Raw genomic sequence first — 19,209 nt, forward strand, 5'->3', positions numbered from 1 at the left:
GGTAATCGTAAACATGATATTGAAGGAGACTAACGTCCGGAGTTCGAACCACTTCACATGCATCATCATATCGGTTATCAATCTTTGATCATTACGTGATTGATTACTCCAATAATAGCAGTCCCTCCTAGCAATGGACTAACCAAGAAAAGCTATGCACACCAAACCCTTTAAATCGAGAAAACAAGAGAAACTGAAGTGGAGGAAAAGGAAGCAGATTACTATAGCCATAGCCACACAACACCAAACTAAGAACTTGTCACAATTGGCTTGATATCGATCGAAAAATTTGTTTGAGCATCACAAAAATCATTTTCTTTGTTTTTAGTTCCTTTCTATTTTCATTATGAAGGTTTTGAATAATAACCTTGGTTTTTTTTTTTTTTAAATTATTTTCTTTGATATTTTGAGGAATTTTTATTCCCTGAATTCCATTCACCTTAATCAACCAAAACGAGTTACAAGAGCTTGAGAGAGTGAGACCAACATGAGAGGATCAAGAAACAATTTTTTTTGCATGCGCGCTTCATGCATATTGACTCTATTTCGTAGTGCTTGATAAGGATTCAAACCCTTTATTCATCTAATTGTAATTGGATCACTTTTCTTGAATTCACCTATAAGTTCGAATCAATGTAGATTTCAATTTGCCAAAATTATTTTAGAGTCTAGTAGAGATTTATCATTTTTTCAAGAGTAGGCAATTCACTTGCAATTGATTATTTTTGTATATATATCTATAAATTTAATGTAAGATTTTTTTTTTTTTTTTTGGGGATGGGAGGTTGGGGGGTGCGGGTGAACCCCGCCCTCCTCTCTTTCGCTAATGTAGGTTTTTAAGGCAGTTGAAGAATTCGATAGAGTCCTCTGAAAATCTCACAAACTCATTAATTAAAATTGCATTAACCGAATGATAATTTTTAAGAGGAAATTTTATTTTATTTTATTTTATTTTATTTTATTTTATTAATTATAAATCGCTTGAAATATTTAGTCGATTGGAAATGTTTTCTATGCGATGACGTGATTAATTTGTACATGTTCCAGTCGAGTGCTGTCTAGCTTTTCTTGATTATGTTTCTTTTTTTTTCTTTTTCTAGTAGCTCCCTATGGTTGATGAGAGAAGCTTACATTAAAGTTCCTTCGGAGACATGTAGTCCAGGTCGTGATTTGTGCTTGGTTCAAGCAGCAACTGCTCAACGTTCTCCCTTTATAAAAGTGAGAAAGTAATCCATAAAATATCACATTTTATCGATTCAACCTTAAATCTTTCAATTGTGTCTATTAAATTTTAACTATTTTCACTTTTTGTCAATTGATTTAATTTAATTTAATTAATTTTGATTGGAAATCGCCGATGTGGACACCAACCGTCCCACATGACACGATCCTTGCCAGTTCTCAACCGGAATGACAATGGAGTGTAATAGCTATCTGATCCCTGTGACCATTTAAGGTCATTATCTCAGTCAAAGTTCCCAAATATTTTATATACAAATAACTAATTATGTAGCTACATCAAAATTAAAGTATGATTAATGTATCATTAGGAATTAATGGGTGGTTTTGTATGATGGTGAATAAACATAGTTGCAGTACATTATGAACTGAAATGGATCATCATCACCATGCTGAGAAACTTATTATAATCTTCTTGGGGACTGTAGGGCTGGTTAGGGCCATTAATGGCTATGTAATCCAAATCCGGCATAATCAACTAGGGTACGTAGCAGAAAATAGAAAGGAAAAAGCTAATATTAAGGGTGAATTAGTGGCATTACTATATTTAATCAATGGGCCTCTATGAAAAGGCAACATTCCTAATTCATAATATAGTATAGAAAATTATGAATTTACAGATTCATTTATATAATTTGGTTGCTATTCTGGGGGAGGGAGAGAGAGAGAGAGAGAGAGAGAGAGAGAGAGAGAGAGAGAGAGAGAGAGAGAGAGAGAGAGAGAGAGAGAGAGAGAGAATCATGTTGGGTGAATTTTATTTTTATAATTTCCTGCTATGCACTATCAAAAAATGATATGGTTAGTTGCAAGAAGGGAAATGGGCACGTGAGAAAAGGCATTATAAAAGAAAATGGATAGGTGAGGTTTAGTCACACAATTATTTTCACCTATTTTTAGTTTCTTTCACAAAATTTGTTCAATTTGACAAGAGAAAAACCAGAAAACAAGGCGATGGATATCGATGTCAACCCAGTTCCTGCAAAATCAGCTTCTAATCTTTGTTTTTTTTTTTTTTTAATGGGAGAAATGCTGAAAATAGGGAGGAGGGAGGGTGTTAATAGTCAATTTATTTCTTAATTTGCGAATTCTTCATTAAAGAATTCGTTTTTTTTTTTTTTGGATTTTAGTGAAACCACATAACTTTTGAATATCCATTCAATCCTAAATCCAAATCTAATTAAATTGTTTCACGAAAAACTCAATTATATCGGAAAATATTTTCCGGGAATACGATTAGGTTTCCTTTATTTGGTGACATATAATCGAAAATGTTTTTGACATTTGGATATTATTGAAAAATGACTTCAATCTCATAACTTTATTTTAGGCAAAAAATTTTAATTTTTAGATTTTAAAATTTTTATTTTGAAAAATCATAAATTTTAATTATTTTATTATTTTATTATTTTTACAAAAATTGGGCCAAAATCCGAGTCGTTGGATGTTTGAAGATTGAGAGGGCATTCCTTCCTGTTTTGTGACATGTGTGGGGTTTCGCTCATTGCGCGCGTGTCCGTCTTTTTCACGCTTGCGAGTGTGTGTCTCAAGCCTTATAATTACTCATTAGGGCTCCCAAAAATTATAATTATAATTTAATTGAAATTTTGTATAATCACCTAGGCCTTCGATTTTGGAGATTGGTTCAATCAGACAGCCCACAGTTGAAGAATACCATCGTTCATACTGTTAGGGAAATCTCTTATGATGTTTTAAAGATGACAAAATAAATCAAAGGCTACTAACATGTTTAATGGTTAAGTAATAGATTATGCAGATGATAGAACATGTAAAGGATATTGTCAAAGTCTGAAGACTGCCATAAGACTGAACGTAACACATGTCCAAAGTATATTATGAAGATTTCCAGACTTCTATGTTAAAATTCGAAGACTGTCAGACTTTAGTGTCAAAGTCTGTTCTACATCAAACTTTTGTCCATTTTGACAAATTCCAGACTTAACATGAATGAAGAACTAGAAGACAAACTCTATGTTGAAGTTGAACTTATTCAGATTGTGTCCAGACCTTAAAGCTAAATCTGCTCAGAAGCAGATTATGTTCAGACTTACGTCAATATTGGAAAGTTTATTGTACTCAGACTCTACTTTAGACTCTACTTCAGTCTGAACACCCTCAGACTTTACGTTCAGAATGAGACATAAGTTCATAACGTAGCGGATTCAGAATGAAGCATGTTCAAATGAAACAACTTGAAAGAATGTAACACAAGCCCCAAACATATAACAGCTAGTAATTTGGTTTGGATTTTACATCAAAATATATTTGATTGACTCAATCTAATTGATTGACAATTGGATTTTGAAGACAAGAACTTTCTATATGGAGAAGTTCTACTTACGGAAATTAATATTATTTTTATATGGGCAATCCGAATCAATTTGAGATTTTACTTCTATCACTCAACGGCTATCAAATCTTTTAGATACAGATTTATCCAATGGGTAGATTGGAAGACGATCCTCTAAGATACTGTCCAACGGCTAGTTTGGAAGTGAAGGAATATTTAAGGAGATCAATGACCGATGAGCAAGTAAGAGATAGTGCGTAGAATTTATAATTCCAAAGTCTGAGTGACCTTTGATCATACATTTGTCTTTAGTGAGCTTAAACGTTTGTGATCATGAGAAACTACCAAAAGAGTGACTTAGTGAGATAGTGTGATCTACTACTAAGTGTTTGCATTCAAAGTTGTAATCTCTTGTTGATTACATAGTGGAATCCAGCTAGAAGGCTGTTAGCGTGGGAGAATGGACGTAGACTTGATTTAAGCCAAACTACTATAAATTATGTGTTATTATTCTCTTCTCTGAACTCTTTTATTTTGTTTGTAGTTCTATTTAACTCCTAAAGTCTGAACTCGCTCAAAGTCTGTTGTTCTTCAGACTTAGTTTTAAAAGTCTGTTGTTCTTCAGACTCAATTTCAAAAGAAAAATATTTCTACTGTTCTTAAGCGAAAATTTTTCTTCACACCTATTTATCCATTTCTAGGTGTTCATACTAGCACTTTCAATTGGTATCAGAGCTAAATGCTCATTTTATTAAATTTTTTTACTTTTGAGCTAAAGATCTTTTATGGCTAATATTTTGGCACCACGACTTATGGAAGGCAAAGTAACACCAGGCCATCATATTTTGATGGAAAGGAATATAATGTGTGGAAGAACAAAATGAAAGCATTCCTAAGATCTAAAGATCCCTTACAATGAGATGTTGTGGAAAAAAAGAATCAATCCCACTGCTGCGTCTACATCAAATAAAAATGGCAAAGACAAAGAAACCAAACCCCCATGCTCCTATATCTCAGATAAAGATGTCCAAAAGAGAAGCTCTTGATGCAAAAGCCATTTATTCTTTATATTATGCCATTGTCTCCTACTGAATATAACAGAATCTCTTCATGTAAAACAACAAAAGAAATTTGGGATAAACTTCATGTTACATATGAAGGGACTGATTGTGTAAAAGAGACAAAATTAAACTTCTTGCTCGGCAAATATGAATCATTCAAGATGAAGCAAGGAGAGTTGATTAGAGATATGTTCAGCCATTTTACAGAAATTGTAAATGATTTAGCATATCAAGGTCAACCAATTTCTGCCCTAATGAAGGCCAACAAACTCTTGCGAGGTTTCTTAAAAGATTGGAATCATGTCAAGACCTCAATCTGAGAAACTCAGAGGATTATGCCACTTTCCGTTGATAAATTGATCAGCACTCTTCAATTCTACGAAGTGGAACAAATTGTTGATGAAGATCCTAAAGGTAAGAAGTCTATTGCTTTAAAATCTAACACTGATTCTAATGATATAGACTCAGAAAATGACATGGATGATGAAGAATTTGCTTTTATGATTAAAAAAATTCAAAAAACTGAGTAGAAAAGGAAGGAAATTCGGCGGAAGAAGACAATACAAGCAGAATGGGCATAAAAGAACAATGAAATAAGATGATGAGCAATGAAATATATGCTTAATGGCACATTCAGACTCGAGACTCATATTCGGAATCTGAAATAGACTTAGAATTAAGTTTGACTCGATACACGACTCGGAATCCGATGAGGAAATCGAGGTAAGTTATTCAGAAATTCCTACTAAAGTTCTTACGTATATAAATGAGCTTTGCTTAAATCTCAAATCTTTTCTTAAAAGGATCTTCGAACTAAAAAAAGAGAATTCTTGGCTTAGGCAACAGGATTTTTCTCGAAAAGAAAAGTTTGAAATTTTGCAAAAAGATTTTCTACAAACAAAAGAAAGTCGAGATTTAATTGTCAAAGAATATGATTCTTTAGAAAATGAATTTTCAAATATTTTGCTCATTGCGCGCGTCTGTCTTATTCACGCGTGCGAGCATGTGTCTCAAGCCTTATAATTACTCATTAGGGCTCCGAAAATTTTAATTTTAATTTAATTGAAACTTCATATAATCCTTTAGGCCTTTGATTGCGGAGATTGGTTCAATTGGACGGCCCATAGTTGAAGAATAGCCCATAGTTGAAGAATAGTATTTAAATGGAGAAAGCATTTTCGTTCACGACCCATGTAGGGAGATTTATCATTCAAGGAATTATAACAATTGGTTTATAGTCGATTCTTTCTTTTTCATGAAGGTGATGATGCACTGAGATGTATGAATCCCTTATCCAATGATTCTTGCATCTGCACATTCCATTTAATATAACTAATGGTGGAATATGGGAGTTAAGAAACAATTGAGAGAGAATATTTTACACTCAGTCCCCCATGTCTACTCTCAATGATCGCTTGACCGAGGATCGATCCATGATCGATTTGCATGGTGCATGGATCGATCCCCATAATGCAAGGTTGATTTGCACAGTGCATTGATCGATCCGCACGGTGCATGGATCGATTCCGCTCGATCGGGATCAATCCGCACAGTGCATGGACTGATCTCGCTCGACCGGGATCGATCCACACAGTGTAGGGACGGATCCCACTCAACCGGGGATCAATCCACGATCAGTCCGCACGGTTTAGGGACGGATCCCGCTCGATCGGGGATCAATCTGTACGGTGTAGGGACCGATCCCGCTCGATTGGGATCGATTTGCACGGTGTATGAATCGATCCGCACGATGCAAGGTTGATAGATCGATCCATGATAAGTTATAAGCTACAATATGATGGAATATGAAGTGATTTCGCAATCAACCCATCAATAAGTAAAGCCATGCATTTACAACGCACTAATGATATGTTGGCTTCGTATCTTGCTTCGTGGACTAGTTTTTGAAATGTAATTAATCTGGCATTACAAAATAATTTATGACCTTATCTGTTTCTATTATAAAATAAAGACAGGTTCCTTCTTGTTATTGGCATCCTATGTACTCTGCTAAGTATCGACTTTCAAATTTCTTTCTTGTTACTGAGAGACATCTACCTTATCATTTGTATTCGGTTGGTAAATAAATGCCAAAAATAAAATGGGTCATGTGGTCCACAAGACTACTAAGGTCAGCCACGATGGAGGCAATAGTGTTGGGATATTCATTTTGATGTATATTTTGTAAAGCAACTTTGAAGTGAAATGAAAAAGGAAAAACAAAAAGAATAAAATAGAAGGGAGGGCGAGCAAGGGTAGCTAGGCAAGCTTTGCCGGAGTCGACCATAGGCGACCATCAACAGCGACCAAAGGCAACTGTTGACTGAGGTCCCGCAAAGCCAAGGAAGGCGACCCAAGGGGTCGCATGACCTTGGCAAGGTGAAAAGGCTTCACCGGCAATCAATCTCATTGATTTTAGGGTTCCTGATTTGGAGATTTACTGCATTGGAGCTTCACTAGTGACCAATCCCATAGACCATTTGAGCCCTTTGACTGTCCGCAACCTAGGCAATGATCATCGAGGGTGCGCGAAGCCAAGGACACACAACACCGAGCTCACATGACCGATGCAAGAATTGTTGGATAAGGGATTCACACGTATCAGTGCATCACCTTGGGGAGCACCGGTTCTGTTCGTGAAAAAGAAAGATGGTTTGTTGCGTCTATGTATTGACTATCATCAACTCAATTAGGTGACGATCAAGAACAAGTATCCGCTCTTGAGGATTGACGACTTGTTTGACTAGCTACAAGGAGCGTCGATATTTTCTAAGATTGACTTAGGGATAAGATATCATCAGTTGAGGATTAGAAAGGAAGACATACCGAAGTTAGCGTTTCGTACTTGATATGGCCATTATGAATTCATTGTAATGCCGTTTGGTAAATCCCGCAATGAGCTTATGTATTAATTGAACACCCTAATGGTGGAATATGGGATCGACCTTTTTCTTAACTCCCATATTAATTGAAGGCCCTAATGGTTGATCACAAAGGTTCAAATCAGGGGTTCTTGGCCAGGATTGGATGTGTGCATCAACGAACTATCTTTTTTTTTCACGAACAGAACTGGTGCTCCCCAAGGTGATGCATTGGAACATATGAATCCCTTATCCAACAATTTTTGCATCTGCACCTTCAGTTCTTTCATGTAGATTGAGAGAATATTCTCTCTCAACTTTGGTAGTTGAACTCAGATTGCATACGAATTTCCTTTGTGCTTGCGCATGATAACTTATAACTTATCATGCTTGGTGAGCCAGTCCATGCCAATTATCACATTGAAATCATACATGGCTAGGACTATCAAGTCTATCTTCCCCTCTTGCTCACCAATTGCTAACGTGCAACCAGAACAACCCACTGTAGCTAACACCTTATCCTTTAATGGTGTCGATATACTGACCATTGACTCCAATAACTCAGGAATCAATCCTACCAACTTAACATACTACTCAACTATAAATAAATGAGTAGCTCTAGGGTCAAATAAAGCATAAGTAGTGTGGTCGTTCAGCGAAAAAGTACCTGTAATCACATCAGGCGCATCCTTCGCCTATTCGTTGGTGATAACGTATGTCCTTCCTTGAGTTGGAGGTCTAAGTAGTCCACCCTGCCGTCAACGATATGTGCAGTGGGTTGTTGGACGTTAATACGAACGACCCCTCAACAAGATCCTATTTAATGAGTTGACAATACATAAAAATGAACTTTCTCTATGCCCTTCAAGTGGCAGGTGCCTATAAAATTATTTGTTATATCTTTTATGTATGTGTCACAATCACGAGATTCCTACAATCAAGGGACCGTGCATGATGGAGGAAAACCTCTCAAGATCGCCTAAGGTTCCCACAAGAGCTTCCGGAACATTCCTAGGGATAAACGATACGGTAATTGCGCCAAGGATCTAGAACTCTCTTGGCATAAATGGGTGGTAGGTTAGAAGACACGATCTTGTCCGTCCCATTGAAAAGCAATCTATGGTTGTAATCCGAGGGCCTCAAGTATAAGAAGGGGTACCCTCCCCCTCATTATATCTATCCAATCATTTCATAATCAAAATTCCATTCCCTTTGTTTTTTTTTTTTTTTTGGTAAGATTTTCCATTCCCTTTGTTTAGAGCTTCTCTTTCTAAAAATTCTCTCTCTAAGATCCCATGATCTCGATTCTAAATAATCAACTACGACATATGCCTTTCGTATTTCGTTTTCCTCTATCCTTTCTTTCATCATTTTATATACTATGCTTAAAAGCCATTTTGAAGGATAATCATGTGAGTTTATCTTCTGAAAGTTAATTACATGAATATATGTGCTTAGTATGTGAACTATATTACACGATAGTGACAATGTGCTTAATTGTACAATCTAGATTTTCTTCTTCTTTTTCGACTCGGAAATTTAAAGGTGTCTATTGAGATAAAATCCGCCAAAATACACTACTCACTAGCAAATATATGTTCAAAAGAAAACTCTTACATTACCCACTTTGCCCTTTTTGTCGCCAAGCCTCGGAGACCAACTGTTTATGCGACTGGACAAAGGATCCAAGACTTAACATTAGGGTATCTCCAACAAGTATAGCCAGAATTGAAACTAGGCCACAGACATACCTACGCGGGAGATGGTCGCCGCAGTACTCTGGCTGGTGTGGAAGGCGCAAAATTGCTTTGTGTTCTAGTCGCGGAGACATAAACCATGCACAATCATTTACGATGCAGTCGCCCTGAACAACTCCTTTGTAAGGTGGCACCATCCTTGACGAATTCGAACAACGGCAGAAGCTCGGTACCTTGGCAATGAAACTAGCAGAGAAGGGTGCTCTACAATTTAATGTTGTTCTTTGTTGTCGGGTTATGCCGCGACGACTCCTACTTGCTAGTTACTGGATTTTCCATGGAGGAGTGAGTCTTGTTCGCCTATGCTATATCTGCAATTTAATGTCGTGCTTTGTTTGCTCGTGGAGAACCGGATTCCAAGTACCTTATTTTTGCTATGTCCGAGTTGAAAGGTTAGCGGTTGAGGACTAAAGGCTTATTGATTATGGACACAATTGAGATCGAATATTCTAACCTCGGCCGAAATCATGGACAAGATCATTTTCAATGCAAAAAGGAAAGCAGTGGCGATGCTTCTAGAAAAAGGACCAAAGACAACAAATTACCTGTTAAGCGAAGTAGGCCCGTCATTGATGGAAGCTGTTGGGAAATTGACAAAAAAAGAAAATCCAATTACTAGTCATAATAGATGGTTTGGGGGTGTTGGCTCACCCTATAAAATTCAAGGCGAGAGTTGCAAGCTTAGCATCAACGCCGTGCACCTTCTCTTTCACCTCCAATGACCTATCCTCAATTCCAATAGTCAAAGCACTCGCTTGGGCCAACTTATTCTCATAATCAAGCTTTATTTGGTTCGGTGATCCAGATCTGGGTCGCCACTCCAAACACCAAATTCGCATGGAACATGGATGAGGCTGTCTACGTGTAGCTGATGATGAAGTCGACAACAAGGAGTGGCATCTATCGATGGCGGTCATGGTAGTGGTAGCGGTCCTTTGTGCAGTGGCACTGCTCGCCGAGTTGCACCCAACTCAAGCGGTGGCCAAATCCACCAAAGCTTACAACTTTTTTAGTGCAATCTCGCTTTGGTGGTGTCATTTTATATGATCCTGCTTCTCATGACCACCCTTCAGAAAAAGCAGCCTCTCGAATTCAGTGATCTAGCGGTTCATATGATGTGGGCCGCCGTTATCCTAACGGCAGCCACACATATGATTCCCACATTCTTAGTTGACCACCACTACAAAATAAACTAGTCAACTGTGATATTCGGAGTTGCCATTATTAATTGGCTACTAGTATGGGTCTGTCTGCTCGTCCGGGAGCTTTGGTTGTACCATACATTGTGGCATTGAAGTGGGACTATTATTTATTATTGTACTGAAATTTTTATTGAATAACAAATAAGCACGTGTTTGGGATGCGGCTGAGGTGACGGTACCCTACAGGTTTATTCACTATTGAAGTTATGGGAAGAAGCCTAACTCTTTCGTTGAAGAAACCCTACAGGTCCACTTGGCTTACTTTTAAGGGGCGATAACGATGCATGAACCTGCATGTTTCTGGGACATGCCCACGAAATGACTAATGTAATCAGGTCCTGCTAGTCCAAAATTAAGGTCGCATTTGTAGCCTGTTTTCGTTTTTTTCTCTTATAGTATTTGACATTTAACCAGTAGTTATAGCACACATTCGAAGTCGTCACAAATTATTATTATTATTAAAATATTAACAGGTAGGCTTGTTAATGAATCTCATGTCTCTTTTGCGCACGTGATTGCCACCTACCCAAATTAGAGGAATTTGCTTGTTGGCTGAGTTAGAGGTAGATATGGCTCTTTCTTGCAATTGATGTAATCTTTTCTCCATTCACACTAGAGCCAAGTACCTCTAGTGTCATATCTTAGGTTGAATTAATGCATTTCGGTGATTGATATTAAAAGTTCTATTGACATGATTGTTAATTCCACAATGACAAAAAAGAAATTTGTCCACATAGTTTGATCAGATAAGAAATATACTTGGAACGGAAAATTTTATGAATATTTCAATATCTTTATAATAAAGAGAACATAAGTCTATTTATAGGTTTTAGAGATAACTATATAAGGTAACAAGATATTACGATTTCAATCATAATCAATTAGTGATGTGCGGAATCAAGAGAGATATATATGTACAAAACTGAGAGATTGTAGAATCAAAGGAAATAATCTATATATCTCTAACATAGGAAAATATTTTAAAGAAATATCCAAATAATCTCTAACATCCCCAAAAACTTAATGTGCAGAAAATAAGTTAACTTGAGTTTGGATAAATATTTGAAAACACTTGTGTGGATCACCTAAGCAATTTAGTGTACTGAAGAGAGAACCAACTAATGTTGATATGGTTGTTTATGTGGTTGTTATGTGTTGTTGGGGTTGTTGTGCAACTAGACCTGTTATGGGAGGGTCGGATTTGGGTTGAGTGAATAGGGCTTGACAAAATATACCCATTTAACTCGTTTTGACCCAATTTCATGCAATGCAAATCTAGTAATTTATAGTCAACCCAACTTTATATCTAACACACACTCAGCCCGAGCCATATTGTTAAAAACCTTCATATTTAACCTAACCTATGAAAAATCATACTTAAACTAAGATAAGAGTGCAGAGTGAGCGAGCGTAAGATCGGGTGAAGGCGAGAAAGAATGAAGAGAGAGTCATATAGGTGGGTTGAGTTTAAATAAATTGTAAACCTGTTATGACCCATTTAACACCCATACTATGTTTAAACCCATTGACGGGCTATTTACTTGAGCTATTTACTTATTATAATTAACCCATTTATAATCCGTTTAACACCCATATGGGTGAACAAATGGGTCAATGATCCATTTTGATTGGTCTATGTGCAAGCTACATGGCAAGAGGTTGTTATTGTGGCAGATGTTTTCGTTACGACAGAAGGTTGGTTGTCATGACAGGAGTCTATTGTGGCTATTGTGACAAGATATGTGACAACATTATAGGCTGACACGGCTATCGGATGAGATAGACAACATTGAGAATTGACTTTAGAGAGGGATATTTGTAGTTTTTAGCCAAAAAGAAGATGACATGACATACGAGATTTACATTGGGTTGTGCATGGTTGTGCACTGAGGGTGAACTCAGGAGTGCATCAAGTACGATGTGCACTTGTGTACCTTAGGATTGACTAGCTTTGATATTAAGATAAATGGTCTAACCAAAAAACTTAAGTCAATAAGTGAAGGGAGATCACATGTATATAAAAAGTATATAAACCATGTTGTCAAAAGTATGGATGTTTCAACACTCTTTAAAGGTGCAAGTTGAATTAAGAGTGGCACATGAAATTTAATTAACGAGGGCAAGGGAAAAATCTAACTTTGATCATGTTAGAAGTTTCTATCCAAAAATTTCAGCCTCTATGATGTCTAATAATATCACTTGGTTCCCTCTCTTCTTTCTCATCCACCCCAATCAAGTTGTTGTGTTAAGGAGGATCCCCATATTCAATTCAGCAAGCTAAATATCTATTCAAGCAATACATAACATCATGCGCATTAAATTGAATGTTTATCCTATGGCGCTTCTCTTAGCAAAATGGCACCCTTATTCATAGGGAGTAACGCTACCGTCACCTCAGCCACATCCCAAACACGTGCTTATTTATTATTTTATTAAAAATTTTAGTACAATAATAAATAATAATCCCACTTCAACGCCACAATTTATGGAACAACCAAAGCTCCCGGACGAGTAGATAGACCCATACTAGTAGCCAATTAATAATGGCAACTCCGAATATCACAATTGACCAGTTTATTTTGTAGTGGCGGTCAATTAAGAATGTGGGAATCATATGTGTGGCTGCCGTTATCCTAACGGCGGCCCACATCATATGAACCGCTAGATCATTGAATCTGAGAGGCTGCTTTTTCTGAAGGGCGGTCATGAGAAGCAGGACCATATAAAATGACACCACCAAAGCGAGACTGCACTAAAAAATCTGTAAGCTTTGGTGGATTTGGCCATCGCTTGAGGTGGGTGTAGCTCGACGAGCAGTGCCACCGCACAGAGGACCATTGCCACTACCATGATTGCCATTGATAGCTGCCACTCCTTGTTGTCAACTTCATCATCAGCTACACGTAGATGGCCGCGTCCATGTTCCATGCGCATTTGGTGTTTGAAGCGGCGACCCAGATCTAGATCGCCAGACCGAATAAAGCTTGATTTCGAGAAGAAGTTGGCCCAAGTGAATGCTTTGACTATTGGAAATGAGGATAGGTCATTGGAGGTCTAAGAGAAGGTGCACGGCATTGATGCCAAGCTTGCAACTCTCCCCTTGAATTTTATAGGGCAAGCTAACACCCCTAAACCATCTATAATGACCAGTAATTGGTTTTTCTTTTTTTGTCAATTTCCCAACAGCTTCCATCAACGACGGGCCTGCTTCGCTTAACAAGTAATTGGTTGTCTTTGGTCCTTTTTCTAGAAGCATCGCCACTGCTTTCCTTTTTGCATTGAAAATGATCTTGTCCATGATTTCGGCCGGGGTTAGAATGTTCGATCTCAATTATGTCCATAATCAATAAACCTTTAGTCCTCAGCCAATGACCTTTCAACTCGGACATAGCAAAAACAGGGTACTTGGAATCCGGTTCTCCACGAGCAGATAGAGCACGCCATTAAATTGTAGATATAGCATAAGTGAATGGGACTCACTACTCCATGGAAAATCCAATAACTAGTAAGCAGGAGTCGTCGTGGCATAACCCGGCAATAGAGCACGACATTAAATTGCAGAGCACCCTTCTCTGCTAGTTTCATTGCCAAGGTACCAAGCTTCTGCCTTTGTTTGAATTCGTCAAGGATGGTGCCACCTTACAAAGGAGTTGTTCAGGGCGACTGCATTGTAAATGATTGTGCATGGTTTATGTATCCACGACTAGAACACAAAGCAATTTTTCGCCTTCCACACCAGCCAGAGTACTGTGGCGACCATCTCCCGCATAGGTATGTCTATGCATTTTCCAGTGTGGCCCAGTTTTAGTTCTGGCTATACTTGTTGGAGATACCCTAATGTTAAGTCTTGGATCCTTTGTCCAATCGCATAAACAGTTGGTCTCCGAGGCTTGGCGACAAAAAGGGCAAAGTGGGTAATGTAAGATTTTTCTTTTGAACATATATTCTCTAGTGGGCAGTGTATTTTGGCGGATTTTATCTCAATAGACACCTTTAAATTTCTGAGTCGAAAAAGAAGAAGAAAATCTAGATTGTACAAGGAAGCACATTGTCACTGTCGTGTAATATAATTCACATACTAAGCACATTTATTCATGTAACTAACTTTTAGAAGATAGACTCACATGATTATCCTTCAAAATGGCTTTTAAGGACAATATATAAAATGATGAAAGAAAGGATAGAAGAAAACGAAATACGAAAGGCATATGTCGCAGTCGATTATTTAGAATCGAGACCATGCAATCTTAGAGAGAGAATTTTTAGAAAGAGAAGCTCTAAACAAAGGGAATGGAATTTTGATTATAAAATGATTGGATAGATACAATGAGAGGGAGGACACCCCTTCTTATACTTGAGGCCCTTGGATTACAACGATAGATTGCTCTTCGATGGGACGGACAAGATTGTGCCTTCTAACCTACCACCCATTTATGCCAAGAGAGTTCTAGATCCTTGGCGCAATCACTGTATCGTTTATCCCTAGGAATGTTCCGGAAGCTCTTGTGGGAACCTTGGGTGATCTTGGGAGGTTTTCCTCCATCTTGCACGGTCCCTTGATCGAAAAAAATCGACCACGGATCATTTGCATTAAAAATTTCTAAAAGCTATCGAGTAGCCTAGGTCACGCTAAAATTGCGCTATATCGAAATTAACCGCGAATTTGAATCCGATTTTGGAAATTGAAAGTTCTATCATGTCACAGGACATTTTACAAATGTCGACTCAATCTCTAAATATTTTTCTGCAACCGAGACTTTTTGAGAAAAAGTCGTCATAGGGCTGTTTTTGACCGGAAAAATCAGAGGACCGTTTTTGGTCTCTAGGATGCAAGTGAGATCAATTAGCGAGGAAAAATACCGATTTGATTGAGGACTTGACATTGGAATTTTTAGAAGCCCAATTGAATTGATTTAAGAAGCATTTGGGTCCAATTGAAGCAAAATCATGTACAAATTCGTATGCCCCCTCACCCATGACTTGTGGATCATCTCAAGAGCTTCTAAAAGGGAAGTGGTGGCTGAAAATTGGCCATGGAATCCAGCTGGTGGTGGGCTAAGACCAAGGGGACCAAGGTGATGAGGTTGAAGGTTAAGAGGACCCATTAAGCCCAACTTGTCTCCTCCCTCCTTCCTCTCTCTCCCCCACCGTCGAGTAGCCTCCTCCTTCCCCTTCTTTTTACTATTTCAAATACCAGAAGCCTAGAAGAGTAAGACTAGTAAGCTAGCACACCACCGGACCACCGCCGTTCACCGTCGTGTGCCCTCGCGTGCTTGCCCGCTCATCACGCTCAACTACCGCCCCATCCGTGCCGTCTCGCCTAGTCTGCGCTACCAGCCACTCCCCAGGCCAACTCAGGCCACCATCGGAGTCCTTGCCACCATCGTGAGCCACTGTCTCCACTCGTCCAAGCCACAGCAACCCCACCATGCTGTTTCCAACTCACTCGGCAATTGGAGTAGCCTTTTTAGCCATTGACTAGCACCGATCAAAACTAAAAATAAGTTGGCCTCTAGACCACTATTTAGCCCGCCTTGGCCCGTTTCCGGACCTTGGAAGGCAGTCCCCCTTTGGAGTTTAACTAATCCTTGATTAGTAGGTTAATGACACTTAAGGGTTGTTTAGTTTAGACTAAGTATGGATTAGGTGGATAGTTAGATTATATTAGCAATTTAATTAATTGTTGTTGCATGTTAGGTGGTTAGAGTAGTGTAGTTAGAACCTAGACAAGCTCTAGTATTTAACTTGAGTGGTCTAGAAATTTTTTGGATCCGTCTCGGCTTTTAATTAGGCTTTACGAGCCTAAGTATGCTTTTTGCTATTTATTGTCATTTATTAATCAATTTCTGTAATTAATTATTTATTTATTTTTTTTCAGAAATTAAACTGGGATAACCGGTGACCGGAATTTTGTGCTGATGGTAGTGGTGTGATCTGTTTATTTGTTGGTTGTTATTTTGTGCAAATTGAATGTGTTTGGTGATTGTGGGTAATTATATCAAAAATTCATAGGTTTGGTAATTAATTAAAAAATTACCAGGCGTCGGTTTACAGCGCCAAAAATCTATTTTAAGACTACTAGAACTGGTGGGATGTTCAAAAGTGAAAATATTGTATTTTAGCTAAGGCTGACTGTGTACTCACACACGAGTATTTTTATCGGATATGATAAAAATGGTAAATTGAATAGATGATCGGGATGGTATATTATATCAGCCCGTGGGCGATATGTCAGCTTAGGTTGAGAGCAGTATACCGATATACTATATCAACCTACGAGCTCTAATATATCAGCTTAGATTGTGAGCAGTATACCTTATCAGCTTAGAGTAAGCAACATTACTATCAGCTTAGAGTGACATTATTAGTATACTATATCAACCTATGGGCTCTGATATGGCAGCTTAGTAAGGGAGTAGTATACTATGTATCAGCTTAGCGCGAGCTATACTATCTATTTATCAGCTTAGAGGGAGTAGTCCTGATATGATCGGACTTATTAGATAGTATTGATTTAGCTGACCGGGAGGAGGTCGTGATGACATGTAATCGATTGAGTCAATTGATCGATAATTCGATCTGTTTTTGTGAATTGAAGTGATTGGTTGATGTGATTTGCATATCTGTGAGATAGATTGACTTGTAGGAAGAGACTGAGGTTAAGGTAAGCCCTTCAACCTATGTTTGTGCTTAGGCAGCCCTTGGAGCATATTTTCTTCCTAGTCAAGTTTTAGGGGTAGAACTCGCTGAGACATCATCTTACCCCGTTGTGGGATAATATTTCAAGTCCTTAGATGGTAGCTCCTGAGTTTTTTGGACGGCCTAAGAAGGTTATGTAATAGACATTTCATATTTTGTTGCATGGGAGGCCTAGGGGCTGAACCTATGAGCTGATAAAGTCCATAGTTTAGGTTGATGCGGGCTCACCCACAAGGTGCCCCACCGATATCGATCATGGTACCGTCAGCCTCAGGATGGCCAAAGAGAGGGTCCCATCTCGGAATCTAAGATATCTCTGTATGTTCTGGAGGTCGCTTTTGGGAAGGGTACTGCAGATCCTCCTTAAGGTTTGGTCGTAGACACTGTAGACACGGCTCTTGAAGTACCAGAGTCCCCAGTGCAGTCTACTGAAGGCTCTAGTTGGAGTGTGGAAGAATGTGAAATCGAGAATATACTTGTTTTTCTTAGACCGGCTTGTATTATATATGACATGACTGATATGTTATGTATATATAAGCGTGATGTTGGTTTTCAAATTATGGCCCTACTTTCCCATCCCATATTGTTGTTGTCTGTGATTATATATCTGCTTCCACATGTGCATTAAAAAGAATGGGTCAGCGATGCGTCCTGGGATGTCACTATTAATCGACCGCAGAGGGATGGGCACACGCTAGGAGGATCGAGGCATGACACCCACATTTAAGTGGTATTAAAGCCAGGTTAGTGATTAGAGTGATAAGGTGCGATGGTTCATGGGATAGTTAGTAGGAAAGGCCTTTAAATTCATGTTGGTGCATGTCTGTGATAACTTATTGGTAGAATTGTTTGTTGTGTGGATCGCTCAAATTCTAATTCGGTATGGAATTGGAAAGCAGGTTTCCTTAAGGACCCTGAGTGATTAGGAGCAGATGACTCCTAGGAAGAGTATGGTCAATCCTGCGGCTCAGGGTAGGACGCCGATGAGGGTCGGTACCCGAGGAGGCCGACGTAGAGCGCCAGCTACGGCTAGCGCAAATAGAGTAGCACCGTCTCCAGTTGGTGCTGGGGTAGTAGCTCCTGGTGATCCCATAATGGAAGGGATCATGTAGGTGCTCGAGACTATGAGAGACTTGATAGGGCAACAGGCCCATAATCAAGCCGCCGTTGCTGCTGTCGCTGAGGCCGCACTTGTTTCCACACCTGTTGCTACACCCGCTGAAGTTCAGCCTGAGAATGTACTGGTATTGAGAGAGAGGTCGATTCATAAGCTGGTAGAGCAGTTTTTGAAGCTGAACTCGCTAAGGTTCAATGGCACAGGAGACCCTGAAGCTGCGTCGCTATGGGTTCAAGATCTAGAGAATGCCTTTGCACTGTTGATGTGCACTGAGGCGGAAAAGGTTGTCCTAGCAGTGTATCAATTGCAGGGTAATGCGAATGCCTGGTGGAGAGCCACCAGAGGTTTAGTATTTCCAAAGGGCGTGGTCCCGGTGTGGGATGCTTTCCTAAGAGCGTTCAATGATAAGTATTTTTCAAGAAGCACCCGGGAGCAAAAGATGGAAGAATTTCAATGCCTCCGCCAAGGAGCGATGACTGTTGACCAATATGAGGTCAAGTTCGCGAAGCTTTCTTAGTATGATCTGAGGTTGATAAAAGATCCAAAGGAAAAAGCTTGAAGGATTAGGAATGGCATTCGTCTTGAGCTAAAGCATTCGTCTGACAGACTATCGACAAGTTTATTGCCGAGCCCAGCTGTTAGAGAGAAGTTTGAACAAGCAAGTTGCGATCGAGGTTCGGTTCGCTTAGAGAAGGGATCCGATATGGGAAGAAGCCCATGACTAGAGGAAGGTTTTCTGTTCCGGCCAATAGGAAGGGTGGAAATGGCAAGGCAGGGCCAGGCCAGAGCTTTGCGTGTCGCCTTTGTGGAAGACGACATGGTGCAAACTAGTGCCCCCAAAGGACGGGCGCTTGTTTTGGTAATTGTCATAAATTTTACAAAGTAAAACATCCATCCATTTTGCATGTAAAGCATAGCTTTCGTATAAATTCAATACACTTAAAACGTTTATTATTTCCACAAGC

The 19,209-nt window shown here is 38.9% G+C and overlaps 1 protein-coding gene across 1 annotated transcript; it reads left to right on the forward strand.

Moving 5' to 3' along the window:
* The first annotated feature begins 18,251 nt into the window (after positions 1-18,251).
* Positions 18,252-18,761, forward strand: LOC120295674. The gene has a single exon (XM_039317012.1). The coding sequence runs from the start codon at positions 18,252-18,254 to the stop codon at positions 18,759-18,761; it is 510 nt and encodes a 169-aa protein (XP_039172946.1).
* Positions 18,762-19,209: the final 448 nt, after the last annotated feature.

This window comes from Eucalyptus grandis, chromosome 7 (assembly GCF_016545825.1).
Source record: "Eucalyptus grandis isolate ANBG69807.140 chromosome 7, ASM1654582v1, whole genome shotgun sequence".
NCBI lineage: Eukaryota > Viridiplantae > Streptophyta > Magnoliopsida > Myrtales > Myrtaceae > Eucalyptus > Eucalyptus grandis.

Excerpts from the sequence above, each read along its gene's own strand:
- LOC120295674 (XM_039317012.1), top strand. The coding sequence starts at position 18,252 with ATGAGAGACTTGATAGGGCAACAGGCCCATAATCAAGCCGCCGTTGCT.